The 21130-nt window shown below is 35.4% G+C and overlaps 2 protein-coding genes across 2 annotated transcripts; both read right to left on the bottom strand.

Moving 5' to 3' along the window:
* Positions 1–14921: 14921 nt before the first annotated feature.
* LOC134755086 (kunitz-type serine protease inhibitor homolog delta-dendrotoxin-like) lies at positions 14922–18193 on the bottom strand. The gene is made up of 3 exons (XM_063691565.1): positions 18130–18193; positions 16666–16759; positions 14922–15057 (listed from the first exon to the last, which is right to left on the bottom strand). The coding sequence occupies exons 1-3, from the start codon at positions 18191–18193 to the stop codon at positions 14922–14924; spliced, it is 294 nt and encodes a 97-aa protein (XP_063547635.1).
* Positions 18194–19061: 868 nt separating this feature from the next.
* LOC134753854 (ATP synthase subunit b, mitochondrial-like) lies at positions 19062–20043 on the bottom strand. Its single transcript, XM_063689796.1, has one exon. It carries the CDS (start codon positions 19966–19968, stop codon positions 19162–19164), a length of 807 nt encoding a protein of 268 aa, XP_063545866.1. The 5' UTR covers positions 19969–20043; the 3' UTR covers positions 19062–19161.
* Positions 20044–21130: the final 1087 nt, after the last annotated feature.

Here is a 21130-nt window from a genome sequence, read left to right as displayed (position 1 = left end):
TTTTTTCGGTTAACATTTTAAATATTCAAAAGGTGAGATACTTAAAGTTTTTTCTACCGATTCAGGACTTGTTTGAAATTTGTACCTATACTTATCTTGAAAGTATAATACAAAATAAAACTGTTTTATCGGATTAAGTTGCTTCTTCTTGCGTGAATTTCATACAAACTTTCTTGGCATCTAATTCCTATTAAACGGATGTGGCCTGTAACACGAGCAAAAAATTTAACTGTAGGCTGTGGTTTTAAAACTGACCAACATTTGTTCAGCGACTTTTAAAAATAACGTTTTTTGATTTTTTACACACTAAAAGTTTATTCTTAGACGCAATGTATTGCGAATTTTGTTATTTTTAAAGCGTGACAAGCAACGTCAATAACACTGATGAACATAATATTTAACTTGTATGAAAAATAGGAAGCCTAAAGACTTCATGATTTTTAAGTTATTGAACACAAGTGTCATCGTTTGAGGAGTATCGTGTTGTAGGCCACACCCGTATAGGTTTCCTTCACTTAAATCTGTAATGTTTGGGTATTATACATATATTTCTGTCTGCGCCAACACATCAAAATATTATCAATATATTCATTTAACATCTTGGGTTTGGTTATTTATAATATGAATATTAAAGTAAAATATAAAAACACTAAACAATACAAAATATATAAATATAAACACGTTATAAAAAACCTAACCTAGGGTCTGCCACCAGCGGGGCAGGGCCCCAGCTGCGGTGGTCAGGGCCGCAGAGAGAGGAACCGCCGGACTATCTGCGCGTCTAATGGTGAGCGATTACCGTCGGCCATAGACACCCGCGATTAAGTAGTTTAATTATTGTTGAAATCATCCCGAAAAGTTTACGAGTCAATTTACAACGAGGAATTATTGGGACGCATAGTTTCTGAAACCCGGGCATTCCTCCGCGATCATTACGGCGGGTGAGTCTTTATTAGATGCATATACCTATGCACTAGATCATTTATACCGCACTATACAGGGTGGGCAGGAATAACCCGACCTACTTCAATAAATCTATTAGGGACGCCTAATTTAAAATATAAACTTGTATGAAAATTATAAGTAAATCCAGTTACAAGCAGTGATGGGAAATTGCCGAGAATATTTCCGATTGAGAGAATATTCTCGGAAATGTTACGGAAATATTTCCAAAACTGGCAATTTATCTACAAGCGGGTGTTTTTTGTATAGAAACTAGATTTTTTCTAATGATGAAATATTTTAGAAATACAAGGTTCCTTATCCTTACGTTGAATCCAGGATCATACCACTTGAATTTTATGAATTTTTCGTAAAACTCTCATAAATTGCATGGAAATTTCCTTGGTAATTTATGTTTTATTTTGGAAATATGGTGTATAAATAACATTTCTATATGTTGTTTCTCGCAAAAAAATGCTAGTTTTGTTAAATCAAATAATAACTGCATGTGAACGCATTAATTAGTCCCCTCGATGAGACTGGTTTCTTCAAAAGTTCATTGTTGAGGTCACATAATATCCCTAGTTACCTACAAACTTTTTTTTGGTACAATAGTGGTACCGTCAAAAGGGCATAACTGCCGTAAGTTTCTTTAGAACATACGCTCTTCTTGTACACACGATTCCTTAGATTTTGTTAAGATTCTTAAATTTTTTACAAATATAAGAGAGCAAAACAAATAAAGTTTAGCTAGAAAAATAATGAAAAACTCTAGGAAACTGTTGATTCAGGTTCATAATCTCTTAAGACTTTCGGTTCGATTATCTCCCAAAGTATTTATTTAAGCAAAAAATGATCTTAAATACGTTGAAATCATTTTTAAAACCCTATTGAATGATGGGACACAAATTTATGTAAGTTAATTTTTCTATTAAATTTAAATTTTTAAAATATTCCTATCCCTAACTTAAAAACCCTTTTAGATATGTATTATATTTTCCATTTGTAATATTACTAAGTAACTCTTTTGACAGCTCTACTCACTAAGAAAAGTGCAATATAATCATCAAAAAAATGTAAATTATCCTATTTTTCACGTCAGGAGAATATTGCGGAAATATTCTCAGTAAATTACGTTACCGAAAGTTTCCCATAAAGGAAACTTTCCGCTCGCCCATCACTTTACAACAATCCCGTTCGTAGCTTTTCTGTGTGCGATAACTTCGCTTTTATTAAACGACGTCAAAAAAAGGAGGAGGTTATCAATTTGACCGTAATTCAATTTACGCGCAAACTTTGACAATGGGCACTGTCTACAGAGGTGCAACACCTATGGCGTTCTGTCGTATCGAGTATTTTTGCGCAGTGGGAAGCTTACTTAAAATAGACAAGTAATATAAAATAATTAAGAAAGGAAAAGGGCCGTCACTGTGCACGAGGAATTAATAAATTAACTATCCCTATATAGCTCTATAAGTGGTATTGCCTGTGCTCTTTATTTTGTCTTGAAGGGCTCGGAGTTGGTTTGACAGGTCCTGTTTGTCTTTCAGGCCTTGGGTGACAGCTTGATTCACGTATGCTACTTTTTTAAGGGCCTGGTAAAGGATGGCCATAAAAAAAAAGAGAGTCCATTTGTGACTTTACGGCAAAGGTTGCAAACTCTCAGCTTTTGGTCGGAGCTTAGTTTTCTTTCCGTAGAAATATTGCAGATCTCATTCAGTGATTGCTTGATCTGACTCATCCAGTTCGCAATTTCAGGTGCTGTAGGGGTATTTTCATTTTCAAGCGGCATCTCCTTAGTCCTGGGCGATGGTGCAGCGTCGACATAGGGCTTATCTGGATTTTTGAGCTTCGCCCAAAAGGGCTCTGGCTGTTATCTTCCATTTAACCAAACTTCGAAGTAAAATGCGAAAAATAATTTAGCACACACGTGACACGTCCGATCGCTAACGCGGTTCTTAGGAACCATGGCGTCAATTTTAGATTTAATATTAATGACATTCAAACTTTTTTTTAAACTCTCATTCCCGGTTATGTAACCGGGAATCGAACCTGGTCAATATTCTTTATGTAATCGCGTGAATATTTGTTTGTATAATTGATCCTGAAATTTGAATAAAAAATTGGAAAAAATTGAATGCCATCATCCTATTCCTCGCGTTGTACCGGCATTTTTCCACGGCTCAGGGGAGCCTGGGGTCCGCTTGTCATCCAACCTTACAGACCTAGATCTTATCCCATTGTAAGTACAAAGTTTCAGAGCAATCTAGGTAGTCGTTTTAAAATGAGAGTGTAACTACGTTTGTATGGAGAACCGAGCTTGCCGGGGACCCTGGCAAAGCTAGAAAACCAGGCGGTACGAATATTCCTAACGAATGGAACCTAGCTAGATCGATTTCTCATGTTAAAGAGTTTAAATTTAAAAGTTTAATTGAAATCCAAATGTAATTTTGCCATAATTCCCAATAAACGCTGTAAAACTTCTTCATTCAAAGAATGCACGATTGAGTTTTTTCCACTGTTCACAAAAGTTTAATAAATCAATTTAAAGTTGAGATTGCCTACCGCTCTAGCGTGGAACTTTTGCCTTGTCTTTATAAATCCTCTCGCGCGGTTTCTCTTTTGATTTTGTGCGACAAACAAAATCTTTGAAATAAACATTAGCTGAAAAAAATTGCAAACAATTTGGAGTTGAGCGCTTTGATCTGTTTAAAAAGAACGAGTAGAGTATACCTGTATAACTAGATCTGTACAGGTCGCGGGCCCGGCGGAGACTACCCGCCACGTGTTCCGTATATAATATTATGCTTTTTACTTAAGTGCGTTTTTTCCGCACGTCCCGCAATTTTTTGACTTTTTTGCGCCAAGCTATGGGTATGTTTTGTTTACACTGGACACTATTCGCTCGTGGTCATATCAATTTGAAAGGTCCTACGCCGACGCTAAAGGGGTCCATAAGAAATATTTCGATTTTTGACCAATTTTGGGTTTATATTCCTTTGTCAATACTACAAACATAGTTAGTAAGGAAGCAGATAACAGTTTTCTAATACTTTATAAATCATAATTAGCACGAGCTGGAATTTAAAACAAAGCATCCAGTGAAAATTCTCATACTGGTACTCAAATAAAATAGCGGAGAAAAAAAACCTCAATTATCTTTTCAATTGCGCTGGTGAACGGTATGTATTTAAGAGTGTAAAACAATATAATTAGCGCGATTATTTTTTCTTTGTTAATATTTGTTCTAACTGCACCTACAATTTATTTGTCCTATCTTGGAAAAAATATCTGCCGCCGGTAAATTTTGGTTCTTTATAGTGATTATTTTATAAAGAAGAATATTTAGCAATTACGAAAATAATATTGATTGTTTGAAAATAGGTTAGCCTATACGGTCAGCATCAAAATTAGAGAATCAGACTACGCATCAAAGCTACCATTATCTAAATTTATCGAAAACCTTAATAATACGAGATCTGTCTCTATATATTATGTGGAACAATTAGACTGTGACAGATACTTTTGAACGGGATCTGTAGATATATCCCTAATTAAAAACATATTCCAGTCCAGGGTGACAGATGCGTAGGCTTTAAGCGCGTTGTTTCATGTGCTACTATTTTTGCTGACTGTACAGTATTCTCTTACAAGTAAAGTTATTTATAGCAAAAGAGCTATATATTTTAATTGGATTTCAATCTTTGAGGCATGATGTTTTCTTGACCGTACACGTTTTCTACAATAAGTCAATATTTCTTTACAAGGAACCTTTTTCTAATCAAGCTTATTGGAAAAATCAACCTAATTTAACCTAGTAATATTCTACGTACTCTTACTCTGGTATAATATAAAATGAGGTCTAAATTATACAAAGTAAGGTCCAACACAATAAATGCAAATTACGAACCCACCCAGAAGTGGATGTCGACACGACGGGGTTTCTTCGGCCCGCCCACGACCACTCCCTGCAAAATAATAATGAACATTTCTATTTCAAAGTAATTTTTAAATTTGAAGCATTGTTTACATTCAGTTTCCCAGGGCTTATTTTGTCCCAAAGGAAGCTTTTGCAAAGATTGTCTTCTTTCCATTTCCCCATCTTTACGTCGTTAATTATCAATAAAGTGTAATACGGCACGTAATCAAATAGTTTAACAATGTTTAGTTATCAATATCAAGCAATCAATATCAATAATAATTTATTTCGAACAAAAGTCCATATATAATCGCAATCGTACTGCAATCGTAAACTATCGCCTACTCAATAAAATGAGGTACTTATATCCTGTAGATTGTCCAACGCAGCGCTACGAGCCTGTCGTAGTAGCGTACTCGTAGCAAGCACAGCTAACGAGCCGCCAGAGACGCAAGTTTACTGCAAACTGTTGCGTAGCGGAAAGGCTATATTCGAGTGGTTGTTTTTAGATTTCTACAAATATATATAGGTACCGTAAAATATGCCTACTTTGCTCCAACATTCTAAATTTGATTGGGATTTAAAATTATTCTATTGTGGTAGGTATGTTGATATATAATATATGCCAATTAAAAGAAGACCATCGCTATGTTGTAACTTAAATGAGGTTGTGATTCAGTTTTCATATGTGTCGAAGTGTAGTCAAAGGTACCACTTAGTCGCCTATCATAAGGACGAGATTCACTCGTATCTTTATACGAATAACCTGTCAAAGCGTCCTTATGGCAAGCGACAAAGTTGGCCTTTGTGCTTGGAAACTACACATATATAAAAAAATGTTGGAGCACAAAAAGTGGGGACCAAAGTAGGCACATGTAAAGGTACATTAAATATAAAATAATAGTAATAAAACAACGACAAGCACTATTCAAAACACACTGGATCAACTTCACATTTAAAGAATAATGAAAATAACTTGAGTACACTTCTCTGTAAGCTAAAATGTTAGCAAAAAGAGTGGTTACATTAACATCTCGCCTTCCTTTTTCGCAGTCGTACGCCAGTGTGGTTATATTTATAATATTACAAAACGTGGGGCTTGCTTTCAACACAGCGGAGGCATTTTTGAACCGTGAACACATTTACAAACCCGAGAGACTAAGAAACTACTAAGAAACATAATTTATAAATCAATAATGATGCGCAGCACTCATTTCATTTTTAGCGGGTATTTTTCCACGTCTTTTATGTAAAATAGGAACTAACATCACGAGGGCTCGTTCCAATACGTTTAATGAAATGCTTGGGCTCGGGAAAAGTTATTTTTCGACGTACTGGATAATGAATGCGACAATAAGGGCACGACTTAACATGACCAAAGAGCATATAATCACTACGTTCTAACATGACAGGCCGTGACCTATTATACTCTTTGGCCGTGACCAAAGAAAATATACCACTATGTTAACCTTGACAACCTTAGAGGATATAACCAAATATTTGGTTATATCCTCTAAAGGGCCCTCCACACTCATGCGCGAATCGCGGCACGAAGCCGCGAACGCGAGTGTGGAGCCTACTTCGCTGATTAACGAACTAGGCTCCAGACTCGCGTTCGCGGCTTCGCGCCGTGATTCGCGCATGAGTGTGGAGGGCCCTTAAGGTGATAGCAGGCGATCAGTGCCTTAGGAGGATATAACCAACGGAGACGCCTTGTCTGTAATTTGCTGAGTCGCCATCAGATATATCGGAGCGGCCAAGGTGCAAATATCTGAACACGCACTCTAACGCCTTGACAATAGAGGCGTGTTCAGATATTTGTGAGAGCCTCGGCCGCTCCGATGCGACGCGATATCTGATGGCGACTGTACAAAATAGTGTCAATTTTTGCGGGGGAGGGGAACGTCAAATGTATACAGTCTACCACTCAGAACCGTCTAACTATACCTCTCGTTTTTTTATCATTAGAAAGAAGGCGAGCGATCTTAACGTGTCGTTTTATCGAAAAACACTTTGAAAATAAGTCACAACAAATATAATATACGATCATTTACATACTTTTGCTTTCATAAGTAAAATATTGCAATATTTATAAAAAAACTTGTCAATAAAAAGACACGTGGAAATGGTTTACCGTTTTTTCTAATGCTAAAAGACTAAGTATAGTTTCTAGTCATGTACAGTCAGCTGCAGAGAAAAGGCACCCCCCTGCATACAAAGTTCTGTAAATTAGTATGGACGTGGGGTACCTTTTCTCTGCAGCTGACTGTACCAAATAGGAAATATATTTTTTTTATTTAATAATAGGGAATATTACGCGAAACTCGGCGTAGGTGGCGCCACTATCACAATCTGAGGGTCTATCGCGAAACAAGAAAATCGAACTTTCGTTATCTAACATCTCTGTCACTCTTGCTTATTCGAGCGATAAAGAGGCAGCTAGATAACGAAATTTCGGATTCGAGTTTTCCGGTAGGTCCCCTGAAAACTTGTCAAAAACCTGTTAAAGGTACAGTATGAATAAGTTACTCTACGGTGCACTAAAAAAGCTAGTGCTGCACTCTGGTGGCAGAACATTGCAGTAATATCCCCTATTCCTCGTCCATTGGAAATCTGAAATAAAAAGTTGAGTTTTGTAACCAACAATATTAATAAAAGGAACATTCATCAATGATCATTAATATCTTTTTTATTAGGGTTCCGTACCCAAAGGGTAAAAACGGGACCCTATTACTAATACTTCGCTGTCCGTCTGTCTGTCACCAGGCTGTATCTCATGAACCGTGATAGCTAGACAGTTGAAATTTTCACAGATGATGTATTTCTGTTGCCGCTATAACAACAAATACTAAAAAGTACGGTCCCCTTGGTGCGCGCGTCCGACCCGCACTTGAGCGGTTTTTAGTATTAAACTATAGTCTGGCAAACACAATCTGTCAGTAAGTAAGAACAAAGAAAACTATAGGTACAGTCGAAGGCAAAAATATCGATCCAGACAAATGGCTTAAAAATATGTGAACACGATTTTATTGTCTGAGCGTACACATATTTTTGAGACTTTGGGAATGTATATATATTTATGCCTTTGACTGTACTCATCAATTAAAATGAGACAGTCCTGGGCCAAACTATAAGAAAGCTGTAAATGTCGATAGGTTATTGATCTGAGGTCGATACATCACTATGCCAAAAATATAACCTTTCATACTTAGCAGAAAAGTTCGAAAATATATGCAAAAATCTATATAGACTTGAATGCAAGTAATAATTACATAAACAACATATCGATTTCTATGTTTAGGGTCAGGTCCTATAAATTAATTTCTTCAAAATTAAACAAAACTCACCGATTAAAGGTTATCGGTTCGTGCGTATTTTCTTTTCTTCCTGTATGCGATTTACAGCCCTAGATCACACAAGACATTATCACAAAGGGAACTTCAAACCATTACAAATAAAAACTCAGCACGTTTTCCAACAATCTTTCAGGAATAGCGACAATATAATTAAAATAAACCAAGATGACCGCTGAAACATCCCGAAATATTTCAACTAAAATAATACGACTATGTCAAGTTGTTGCAGTTGACACCTACCTGTGAAATAACGAACATATATTTTATTTGGCTGGATTATATTATAGAACCACATAGGACCATTTGACATTTCCCTCAGTTCATCTTATGACAATACTGAAAAAAACGAAAGAACTTGCGGATTGTTGTCTCACTCACTCATAGACAAAAAGTAATAACGTGTTGTGAATACGATATCTTTTACCAAGCTTTTATTTTTGCCCGGCTTCTTTGCTTTAGTCATTATTCTGAGAGTGAGCCACAGCGAGGTGACAACCGTTATCATACCTTCTTGGTGTGTGTCTGTGTGATTTTTTTTAAATTCGTAGTAAGTACGAAGGGCAAACTGAAGGTTTTTAAAATACTGTAGTAATCAGGCAGTCACTCTTTATTTCAATAGATTATTTAACTCTTTGTATGAAATTCATGAGGTACATACGGAGATTAGTTTTTTATGCACAAATATTCATGCAATTGTTTTACTGGTGTATAGGATAGAGTCTGTTCGGAAAGAAAAGCGTCGTGGCAGAAACGGGAACTAACATTATCAATTTTGTATGGCAATCAAACCTTTGACACCTGTCTTGTAAAAAGTAAACATACTTCTGTCATTGTGTATTTTTATTTACAAAATTGCAAGTTTTATGCATAAAATATTATCAAAACGGGATAAATCCGTACATAAAACGACAAGGGAAATTATATTTAATATTGTTCAGTTTTGTCAGCGGGAAGAAAACGCCTAAAAACCGAGTATATCGACTTACAAAAAGTCTCACAACGTGCTTCGGCTATGACGGGTATTTATGTTGTATTTAATATAAAATAATTACCTATTTAATAGTCCCCCTAAGTAATTAGCCTCCGGTACATAATCGGTAAATATATTCATTAAAATATATTAATTTACGTAAATAATGAAGATCATTCGTGATCTTAAAATAACTGAATAGTTTTAGTTTTGATACTTTACCATTTTAGTCATATTTAATATTTGTATACTTAATTTATTTTCAGGACTGTAAAAGTACCTACGGTATCTCGAATAAAAGAGTTAAAAGACAATTTTATTAGATGATAGTCCATAATTTGTAATCCACATGTCAGATTCAAGCACATCCAGTTTAGATGAAGACAGTTTGATGAGTGTCTCGTCTGGTTATTCTGAAGCTAGCTCAATCATAAGTTACGATGAATATATTGATTTAGAGGGCCTACCGCGAACACCGAAGTTCCCGAATTGCGGGCATCTTTCTCTTTTACTCCAATCAAGGCGTAATTAGAGTGACAGAGAAAGATGCCCGCAATTTGCGAACTTCGGTGTTCGCGGTAAGCCGGAGACTTCGATTTAAATAAAAGTTTTTGATTGAAAACAATTCCTTATTTTTAGTTATGAAATATTATTTCATATTTTGCAGTGACTTTAGATGAAGTAAAATATCGTTATTCGAATAATCCCAATAAGACCAACCTATTCACTGTTTTTATGTCCCCGATACTAAAATTACAGTTTGATTACCTACCCAATCTACCTATCCAGGTTTGTGCTAAAACAACTGTTGGACTGGGCAGATTGGAGTAAATTAGAACCTATCTAGTTTTGTACTAAGACGACAATTGGTATGGGCATGTATTTTCCATAGAACTGTCACTGTAGTATCTGAGATATAAACACAAGTTAGTTTTAACCTTCGGGTAGAAATTCATAGGATTAGGTCGCCGAGCCGACACCGGGCTCCCTTTAGTGAGTTGTGACCTTTAGTGTCGTACTATAATTACGTCAGTGTTGTCAACTTGACAGCATAGCAAAATCCGTAAAATAACACCGGCACGCCCTCAAATCCTACGACGCTAGACTCTAACTGAGGTACGTCAAAATCTGCTGTTACAATTTTTTTGTCATACTTTTTTTTCTTAACCTCACAACTGAATTTTTTACGTCACTGTTGAATAAATATGCTTTATTATATATACTTACTTTACTCTTTGATTATATCTATGATCATCCAGCAAAGAACTCCAGAAATTCTAAACAAGATGTACAAGAACTAGGCTTCTTTGTAAAAATATAACTGAAGCCTATTCTAAATATTGTAACTCTAACTATATTATAGCTGAGCTCACAATCAATTTGTCAAAATTGGAATAACGCTACATAAAATCTTCAAATTGCTAATATTTAATCCTAAACTACAAATGACAACACATACCTAACAAAAATTGTAAAGAGTTATAGTTTCATAAAGTATATGCCTCCTTTTCTCTGTAGCCCTTTCTAAGAACTTTCAGTGTTGCCTATGTATATTTAGTCCGTTTAAATTATGTAGATTCCGACCCAGCTAACTCTGCACAGACCTTGTAGTAACAGAGTGTGGATGTGCCATTTTAAACGTACTAGTTCGACATATCAGTTGAATACACTTTAGTAAAATAACAGTTGATGAAAAAGATATGTTTTACGCTTTATTGGAACGAAATGCAGTAAGAAAGAAATGATAATACCGGAGCAAGCGAGCGTTGCGAGGGTTTCAAGCCGCAAGGGTTAAACAAATTTTGCTACCGAGTGAAACACTAAAATTTTCACAACACCAACGCGAGGAAAATAGTAAAATGCTTTCGTATGTCCGGATGTTCTCCTCTACACCCTCTACAGGTCGCATTTGATAACCAGTTCTCATGAAATTTTGTGAGTTAAATATACATATTGTTCTGTCGTTTCGTCTTTTTGAAAATGTTAAAAATGGCGGAAATTGGTTTAAAGGACGTAAACGCCAGTAGGGTCTATGGCAGTTAAGACTATTGTGAGGTCGCTGTAATAATGAATCAAGTTTTATTTTTAAGCTTATCGCAGACATTTGTGAGGTCGCTGTGATAATGATTCAAGTTTTTTTTTTTTAAGCTTATCGCGAGGTCTACAACTCACAGAGCCACTAGTAGTAAATCATTACAAGTCAAAACCAAATGAACTCTATTATATCTGTCATTCGAAATTATCACTTAAAAGTTAATTCCATGAATTACCAACTTAATTTGCATCACGTTACTTTGCCACTCTTTTAGATAAAATGCAACTCTATCATCGGTTTCTTTTTAATAAAAAAGAGAATGAAAACACTTTTTTGTCCCAATACCTACATAAAGAAAGATCAAATTCTGACCCGTTGTCCGAGGTAAGTATATATTCGTATGCTTAGTATATATTCGTAGCCCATCAGAACCTCCTTCATACCTAACTACACAGTGTAACTAAGTGTTGTTTTGTCGAGCTTTGTTACAAAAAGTAATTAAAACTAAATAACCAATAACAAATGGAATATACTTGTAACTACCACAATAAAGCATTTTTGGTAAACATTAATACCATAAAATGAGGATTTTAAGTATATTTATATCCCCTAAACAACTAAACGTAACCATGGCAACCGGTAACATTAAAAACATATTAAAAAGTTGATCGTACTTCTTGATAAAAATCTCCTTCTTCTTCCTGCCCTTATCCCACGTTATGTGGGGTCGGCACAACATGTTTTTCTCTTCCATTCTCCTCTATCTTTCGTCACCTCAGCACTCACTCCTTTCTTTCTCATATCCTCTTTCACACAATCCATCCATCGCTTTTTGGGTCTACCATACGCTCTCCGTCCATCAACATTCATCCCTAACATTCTTTTGCCTATATGGCATTCATCCCTCCTCATCACATGCCCATACCACGCTAACCTACTACTTCTTATCTTCTTGATAAAAATACTTCATATATATTATATTGTAGTTATTTAAATATCACCATTTGATAGGAATGATGGTACTCTGTGATGTAATTTTAATATGATCCACGTTTACAGGAATTTAGCCCGCGGCACCGAAATGAAAGACTGCTCCGCGCACGAAAACAAATTACCCATGTTAGAATACTCCTGCCTGTCTCATAGATCGTATTTTCTTGTTCAAAGAAATTTCGAGGCTGTAGATTTATAATTAAAATGAAATGATAAATGAATCATTTATTATAAAGAACAAACATGAAAACTTAATTACCTACCTTCAATGTAATGAACAGAAAACTTCAAACTATTTAGCTTAATAATATATAATAATAATAAATATAAGTACACTAGATACAATAAAACACTACACTACACTATTCAATACATTTATTTATTTACTACATTTATATATTACGAAATATCAAGATAAGGTACCTATAGTATTCTGTATTACTTGATTGCTTTTAACGTTTCAAACTGCACCAATTTGTCATATTTCTGTTTGGTCCTATGGTTGACTGGTAGAGAATGCCATGAGGCATTAAGTCCGCCTTTTGTACTTTTTTTGATGTGCAATAAAGTTTAAAAATATATAAATAAAAATGTCAACCTAGCCAATTTGTAACCAAGTATGGCTATACCAAGGATACACAAAATAATTTATTGGCAAGCTTTACTTTATTTGAAAGTTTTAAACACTTAAAGCTTGTTTTCTATAAAGTAGGTAGATGCCAAAGGAAACAAAGTGAACAGTAAATAATTGCTTTCGACGCACGCGGTCGGAGCAATGCATAAACCATGTACGTTTTTATACTGAAACTCGTATTAAAGTCAAATTGGTTTGCCGTACCTTCACTGAACAAAAGTAATTTAGAATAAGTACTATGAGCGTGTGGTTTGCATTACCATAACTGGATGCCAGGGGTGAATATCGATGACAGGTACGTATTTGTATACAAATTAAAAAGTAAGAAAATTGTCAATACCAAAAATATTACTTTGCTAATCCGCCAAATGATTCAAAATTCAGTGCTAACGCGAATGTAAAAAATACGCAAGTAAGTAGAACGACCCGTTATACTTACTTGCGTATTTTTTACATGCAATTAATGTACCCTCCCAACACAAAAATAAATACGCAAATAAATATAACAAACCACCACCAATAAAAGAATAAGTACTCGACACGTGTTGCGCCTCTCTACGAGGCATCCTCATCAGGAGATGTTGACGGTCTGGCGCCCGGCCACGGAATCGGAAGTCTTTTTCCAATTCCTTTGATTAGAAAGAGACTTTCACTAATATTATTAGTTACAAGTAGTAGGTATGCAATCGGCCCCTGGTGTATGTGTGTCATAGTTTTTTTAGTATGTAGGTAAAGTATTTACAAATTGATATTTTTTTTATTCTTGTTAATTTATTTCCAAATAGGCCACATTTGTTTCTAACATTATTATGAGTATGACAGTTATAAGATTTCGATAATATAAGATATCGATGAAGTAAATGGGGCATTTTCTATGAAAAGGGACCTTATTGTCGATGGCACTTACGCCGCACAGCGTCGCGCGGCATTATATTTATATGGGAGCATCGTTTATAATGGCGTAAGCGCCATCGACAATAAGGTCCCTTTTTATAGGAAATACCACAAATATCGGAAGTAAGTCACTAGCGTTGCCTCGTTCGTGCTAGCAAAAAGAATTAAGAATACATAGAGTGCTCACTCCACACATCAGTTTTGTTACGAAAACGACTATTATTTTCGAAGTCTACATCTAGCGTCAAGTAGCGGAACTACCAGTACTGCTGCTCGACAATAGATGTCGCGGCGAAGGAAAAGTCTAATGCTCAACGATTTTCAGCTAATATTATAACCGGATTAACCGGAACTCTCTTTTCAACTCCTTCTGCTTATAATATTAGTTATAAATTGTTGAGCAACACATTTTTCTTTAGTCGCGACACATATGACATCTAGCGTCGAGTAGCAGTACAACAAAAATGATGTATGGAGTGAGCACTCTATGTCTTCTTAATTCTCTTTGGTGCTAGGAAAATCTTTAGGTCTAGTTACGAATGGCCCGGTAATTTTTGTTTGTTTTTTTAACAAACAAAATTTAAAAGAGGTTTGTAAGAGGTTGATAAATTTTATGAATACGGGGGTGCCTTTACGTGCTTTTTTTTTAAGTTTGCTGACTATAGGTAGAAAGTTAAATATTTTTTTAGAAGCAAATGTATCTCTATCAAAAGTAAATATTACCTAATAGCAAAGAGGATATAATAAGATAGAGCGGTACTGTCATAGTAAATTTTGTAACCACAGTAAATTCACTGCCATCTATCGACACACCTTAAAACTACAAATGAAGATTTATAAAAATGCGATAAAATGTATTTAAATATGGATAAATGATTTTTTTATTTGCATTAATTATTTTTATGATATTAAACAATGTTCTTTCACTGATATGCGTTAAAATTGTTAAATAACAAATGAAACCGTCAGCGCCATCTATACGACAGTAGGCCAAAGCTAGTAGCGCCCTCTGATCGAGAATCAAATTTTCTTGATTTTCGAGGCACGTTTTTTCCTTAGACTGTATCCATCTATTACGGAGTTATATCTATCTTTGCTAATAGCTAATGAGCTAATGAATATACATGAAACAAGACGGGAGTAAAGCACCAGAAAACATTTGTATAACATAAGATCGTTTAATTGGCAGTGTTTTCAATGGCTTCATTGCACACTGCTGCACATGTTTTATCATTGTAGAATCGGTTCTGGTTGCCTCCGCAGCCGCTAAACGCAAAACCCAAGCATCTCCTAGCCGATATATCGTAGTAGAACCTGAAACCGAAATGATAACTTTAAAATTAATCGGCCAGGGAATTGATAATTTAGAATCTGCTTGCTCTCGTTTTGGACGACAACTAAACGTACAGTCGAAGGCAAAAATATCGATCCAGAGAAATGGCTCGAAAATATGTGAACATGACTTTATTGTCTAAGGTGTAAAAGCGTACACATATTTTTCAAACTGGGAATGTATATTATATACAGGACGTCCTTAGCCATTGGACAAAGCCGAAATGTACATATGCATTAGAGTATTTAGAATCAGTATACAAAGCATCGTAACAACCGGTGTAGCGGTTACGAAGAAATTAACAAATTACGATTTTTTACTTTGGAGCAGCCTGTATGTGTTAATAGCTCCTGAGGTAATAAATAGTATGAAACCTTCTTCGAGCTTATTGATTATCTTTTTTATTGATGACATGAATAAGATTCTGACTTTTGACAAATGTCATCATTGCCGCACATTTTCGAACAAATTATCAAAAACACTGCCAATTATTAATACAGTATGTTTCTTTTTGTCGTCGATCATTGGAATTATTTTTTGTTTCATTTTTTTTTATCTTTTGTTCTAATTAAAAAAAATATTAACGTTAGAGCATTCCTGAGAAGTAACCCTACGTGGGATTTCAGGGTTTGTCCAATGGCTAAGGTCACCCTGTATACTTATGCCCTTGACTGTACTTAACGTAGAATAAGTCAGACGATCTTTAATAACCAAGTAACCATCATAGGGCCGGTGCAGACGGACTGCAACCCGACTGCAATTTGTATGGAAACTGCGACTGCACGCCAACTGAAACGGCGGCGTGCAGTTCTCATACACGTTGCAGTCGGGTTGCAGTCCATCTGTACCGAACCTTATTCTTGTATCTTTAATTAGATTAAAACCATGTAACCATCTTAATCTTAATACATTTAGTTATAAAATTTCTAATTATTTGGAAATAATCGCTTCAAAAGAGGAAGAATACAGAAAAACAACAGACAACTCTTCATGCGAGGAGACCAGAAGACTCTACTAAGGTAAACGTCCTAGTGCTTGACATGCTAATGCCCAATTAATAGTGCCAGCCTCATGGGCACCGTTCCGCAGGGGACAGACTTGGGGGACCTTTCATAGGTGGATATTTTTCTACATTATTTTAATTTTTAAGTAGTTTTATTTTAATTTTAGTTTAGTTTTAATTTGTTTAGTTTATACGTAGTTTTAATGTTTTTTTTTTATTATGTGTTAAGTTGTTTTAATTAAATAAATTCATAGGTTTAAATTTAGGTATTTCTATACTTGTTTACTTATATTTGTTTTGCATGCGGTGTTTACCTGTAAGTAATTATGACACCACTCCTTACATGTATTAGCTTAGTACGTTTTTAATATATATTAATAGATGATACCTTTATTGACAAGGACTTAAGATAACATGTACTCTGACTGTGAGTCCGTGTGTGTGTGTGTGTGTGTGTGTGTGTGTGTGTGTGTGTGTGTGTGTGTGTGTGTGTGTGTGTGTGTGTGTACGCCTTCATTAGTGCTTATTTCAGTCGATTTGTTAGCAAAGGTATACGGTTTTTTAAGGTAGAAAAGAAATATCTTACATCGGAATATAATCTTGACAATCTCCAAAATCTGCTTGCAGGTGGCATGCTGCATTTTCAGGCAATACATCTTCTATCGGATGCGGACCGGCGTCTATACAAAAACAATGTTATAAACAGAAATATGTAGAGTTATACCAAGAGAAGTCTGTTATTTATACGTCATAATTTCATAGAAGTTTGACGTTTAAAATAACAATTGCACTGCGTGTGCTATCAAAATCGTTGCAGGCGTGTCTTGGTCTTACTTTAGCTACCAGTAGCAAAGCGTCCATAGATTTAGATTCCTACCGGCTTACATAATTGGATACTTGACACATTTTAAATATTATAAGAAAATTTAGCTAAATGGATAGAAAATGAGCCATCCATTATAAAAAAAAATCTTGCATTTAACGTTATTAAAATACATGAAAATTTATGAAAAATAACCATGTAGTTTTTATTTAATACGACATTGAATGTTGTCCAGATTTCACTCTGCATACGTTAGTATAAACCAGTAGCAGTAGGGTGTAGTGTGGCACGTAATTACGTGAAATACTCCTTATACAGGGTGCCCTTAGTAATTGGACAAACCCTTAAATCCCACGCAGGAATGCTGTAACGTTCATATTTTTTTAATTAGAACAAAAGATTAAAAAAAATGTTTAAAACAATAGTTATTTACGATACAAGTGCGGAAAAGAGAAAATTCGAAACGAGTGGCGATTAATTAAAACACGACCGCAGGGAGTGTTTTAAATCGACACGAGTTGCGAATTACCTTTTCGCACGTGTATCGTACAACGTTTTACAGTACATATGGCCCTTTAAACTTTCGACATATGGACGAAAAGTGCTCTTTACGCACTAGTGCGAGAAAGTAGCACCATATGTACTGTAAAAGTTTTTTCCAATAATAAACAAAAAGAAACATACTGTATCAATAATTGCAGTGCTTTTGACAATTTGTTCGAAAATGTGCGGCATTGAAGTCAGAATCTCATTAGTGTCATAAATAAAAAAGATAATCAAAAAGGTCGAAGAAGGTTTTATACTGTTTGTTACCTCTGGAGCTACTAACACATACAGGCTGCTCCAAAGTAAGAAATCGTGATTTGTTAATTTCTTCGTAACCGCTACACCGGTTGTTATGATACTTTGTATACTGGTTCTAAATACCCTAATGCTTATGCACATTTCGGCTTTGTCCAATAGATAGGGACACCCTGTATAGGTGCTTATGTTTATATGGAGCCAGTACCAACAATGCCTGCCAATACTTGCCTCGGCAGAATTCTCTGCATTCAGTGTAAGTTTTAAAATTATTCTTATTGTTGGATCTGCATCGGTAGTGTTTAAAAGGCTTGCAATCTTCCATCTTAACATCGTAGTACCACCTTGAGTCAGAATAAAGTTAGTTTATTTTTTGTTAAGATTACAAGGATTTCAATTATATTGTGTTATAAACAAACTACTCACCTTTCAATAAATCGGTCAGGCTTTGAACATTCAAATGCGTCAGGTTGAAATTTACAGTGAACATCGAAGCCCCAAAGAGTCAACGGAGGGTCTTGGTGAAAAATGATAGCAAATTAATAAATTATCATATTATTCCTTTTCTTTATTCTTTATTTAACCTGGGAGTTTTAGCAGTTATATTATTCTTTTATTTAGTTTTTACTTAAGACGAAAGGGGACGACCGCTTCTCCATACATACGTAGTCCCCATTTTACTCTCTGGGTATTAACATTATAGAAAGTATGTTTACATAATTTGATGTATATTGACCATAAGAGTTAGAGTCCCTTCGTTTGACTTTTTTCGATTATTTTATTATTATAAGAGTTAGGAGCAAAAACACATTCCATACACATTATTAAGTGATCTTAGAAATCTTATATTATAATAATTGAAAATTTGAAAACAATCTTAACAAATTATACACCTAAACCTTCCTCAAGAATCACTATTGATAGATGAAAACCGCATGAAAATCCGCTCAGTAGTTTTCGAGTTTATCGCGATCATACAATACACACAGACGCGGCGAGGGACTGTGTTTTATAAGGTGTAGTGATTTAAAGTTGCTTGTAAACTACTAAAACCAATACTACTACAATAAAATTTTGTCTTGTGCGGCACGACGTAAGTGTTTAACAAATTTCAAAACTTACATGTTACTCTAGTAGTTTCTCCTGCAATCGTAGAAGTAGTAGTCGTAGTCGAGGTAGAGTTATCCGATCTTACAGAATTTGAATTACCTAGTGCGATTAATACGCTTAAAAACAAACTCATAGCTGACATTATTGATACTTTTGCGTTTTTAGTCCTTGTAATCAGCACGTTTTTGACATGCTTTCAACAACGTGCAATGCCTAGACGTGTGGTTGTACTTTTAATTAAAAGCAGATTAACAGGGAATCCGAATTTAATAATAACAAAAGTAACACCGTGAAGTTACGTAAAACAAAACAATTCTAAAGAGATTGGTTAGAATATACCTACCGTTACTAGGCTCGACTGGCAGCAGCTGCCAAGTCATTAATAGCGCAATGCAAAGCCTGTTTTTGAAATTCGGGCGTGATGGACTTCTGTACTTCTCGCAATATCCACCCGAGCATCCACTTCTGATGAATGCGAGCCTCGGACTGGTAGCGCTTGATGTGGTAGTCCATGCGGCCCCGAACACTGCGGTATACCACCATAGCCCTCTCTCGGTAGATCGCTTCCAACTGCATGGCAACGTTTTCTTTCTTCGCATCCATTAACAACTTTTGCCCCTCGGCGCGACGCTGTGCATCTTTAGAAATCTTTATTGCATTATTAAAATAATCCATTTCCATCTTGCGGCCTATCTCCAAATCAGCAGCATAAGCATCGACTTGCTTGTCTAAACTCGCGCCTATGTCTTTTCCAAAGTTCTTTGTGACGTAAAAGATCATTACAAAGGCGGAGAGCCCCAAGTAGTACTCGTGTTCCATGACATAGATTTCTTTGCTCAGCATGTAATTGGCGAGGTTAAAAAAGAATAAGTAAGGGCCTGTGACTCCGGTTTGTTTGTAAAAAAATGTGAACCATTCATCCGGAAGGAAGCCGAGTCGCACCCGGCCGGAGTACATGTTTCGCCTGAGGCCTGGTTGACCTGAATGGCCTGATCCTCCTCCCTCTTTCTCCGCTCCGCCGCCCGAGGGACATCTTTTTACTTCCTGTTGTGGCTCACAAGGAGTTTTCTTTGCTGACGGGCATGTCTTTGTATGATTGTACAGCATCGGAGAAAATAGAAAACGTTTCCTGCCTAATATGGGCCGCAACAGCATTTTACTACACGAATTTGGATATTTGTATTAATCCATATCATTAACATTCGCTTAATGACGTTCACTTGACGTATTTGACATTAAAAAAAATAGTCTGGGAAGCATAGCTGGGTAGGGAACAAAGAATATAATAATTAATTTTAATTAAAAAAAAATATTAATTTTTGTCCGTGGTTTGTGCTATTCATCTAAAAGTTTTTATTTACTAACTTTTAGAGTCTGTGCTGAAAGAAAAGAGTCGTGGCAGAAACGAACTAACACGATTTCCACTCATAATTTCTCTCGCCACTCTGCCTGTGACCACGAACGTAACGTCACGTTCGAAACGTCAGGCCATAAATAAACGTAAGTTTGTACGCGATTAAGTCCCGTGTTGGTCCCGTGTTAGTTTTAAAATTATAACATTATCAATTTTATATGGCAATCAAACCTTTGACACATGTCTTGTAAAAAGTAAACTGACTTCTGTCATTGTGTATTTTTATTTAGAAAAACTGCAAGTTTTATGTATGAAATACTTTCAAAACCGGATAAAACCGTACATAAAACCACAAGGGAAATTATATTTTTACATTGTTCGGTTTTGTCACCCGGAAGAAAACGGCTAAATGCTGACTATCAACTTACAAATGTTCACACAACGTGTTTCTGCCATGACGGGTATTTATGTTGTATTTAATATAAAATAACTACCTATTTAATAGTTCCCCTTGTTAATTAGTCTCCGGCACATAATCGGTAAGTACCTATATTCATTCAAAATATATTAATTTACGTAAATATGAAGGAAGGCATTCATGATCTTAAAAATAACTGACAAACAGTTATGATACTTTGCCAATTTAGTCATATTTATATGTATAACTTATTTTCAGGACAGTTAAAGTACCTACGGTATCTCGAATAAATGACCATTTATTAGATGATATGCAATTACTTGTACCTAATCCACATGTCAGTTTCAAGCACATCCAGCTTAGATGAAAATAGTTCGATGAGTTTCTGGTTATTTTGAATCTAGGTCAATGATTAGTTACGTGGAATATTTTAGATTCAGACTTCAATTTTAATTAATAAAAGTTTTCTATTAAAATATTTGCTTAACTAGGTTTTGTTAATATTATTTCATATTTAACAGTGACTTAATTTCGACGAAGTATAA

This window comes from Cydia strobilella, chromosome Z (genome assembly GCF_947568885.1).
Source record: "Cydia strobilella chromosome Z, ilCydStro3.1, whole genome shotgun sequence".
In the NCBI taxonomy this organism is placed as follows: Eukaryota; Metazoa; Arthropoda; class Insecta; order Lepidoptera; family Tortricidae; genus Cydia; species Cydia strobilella.
The sequence above is the reverse complement of the archived record's forward strand: the minus strand, read 5'-3'. Positions and strand labels throughout refer to the sequence as shown.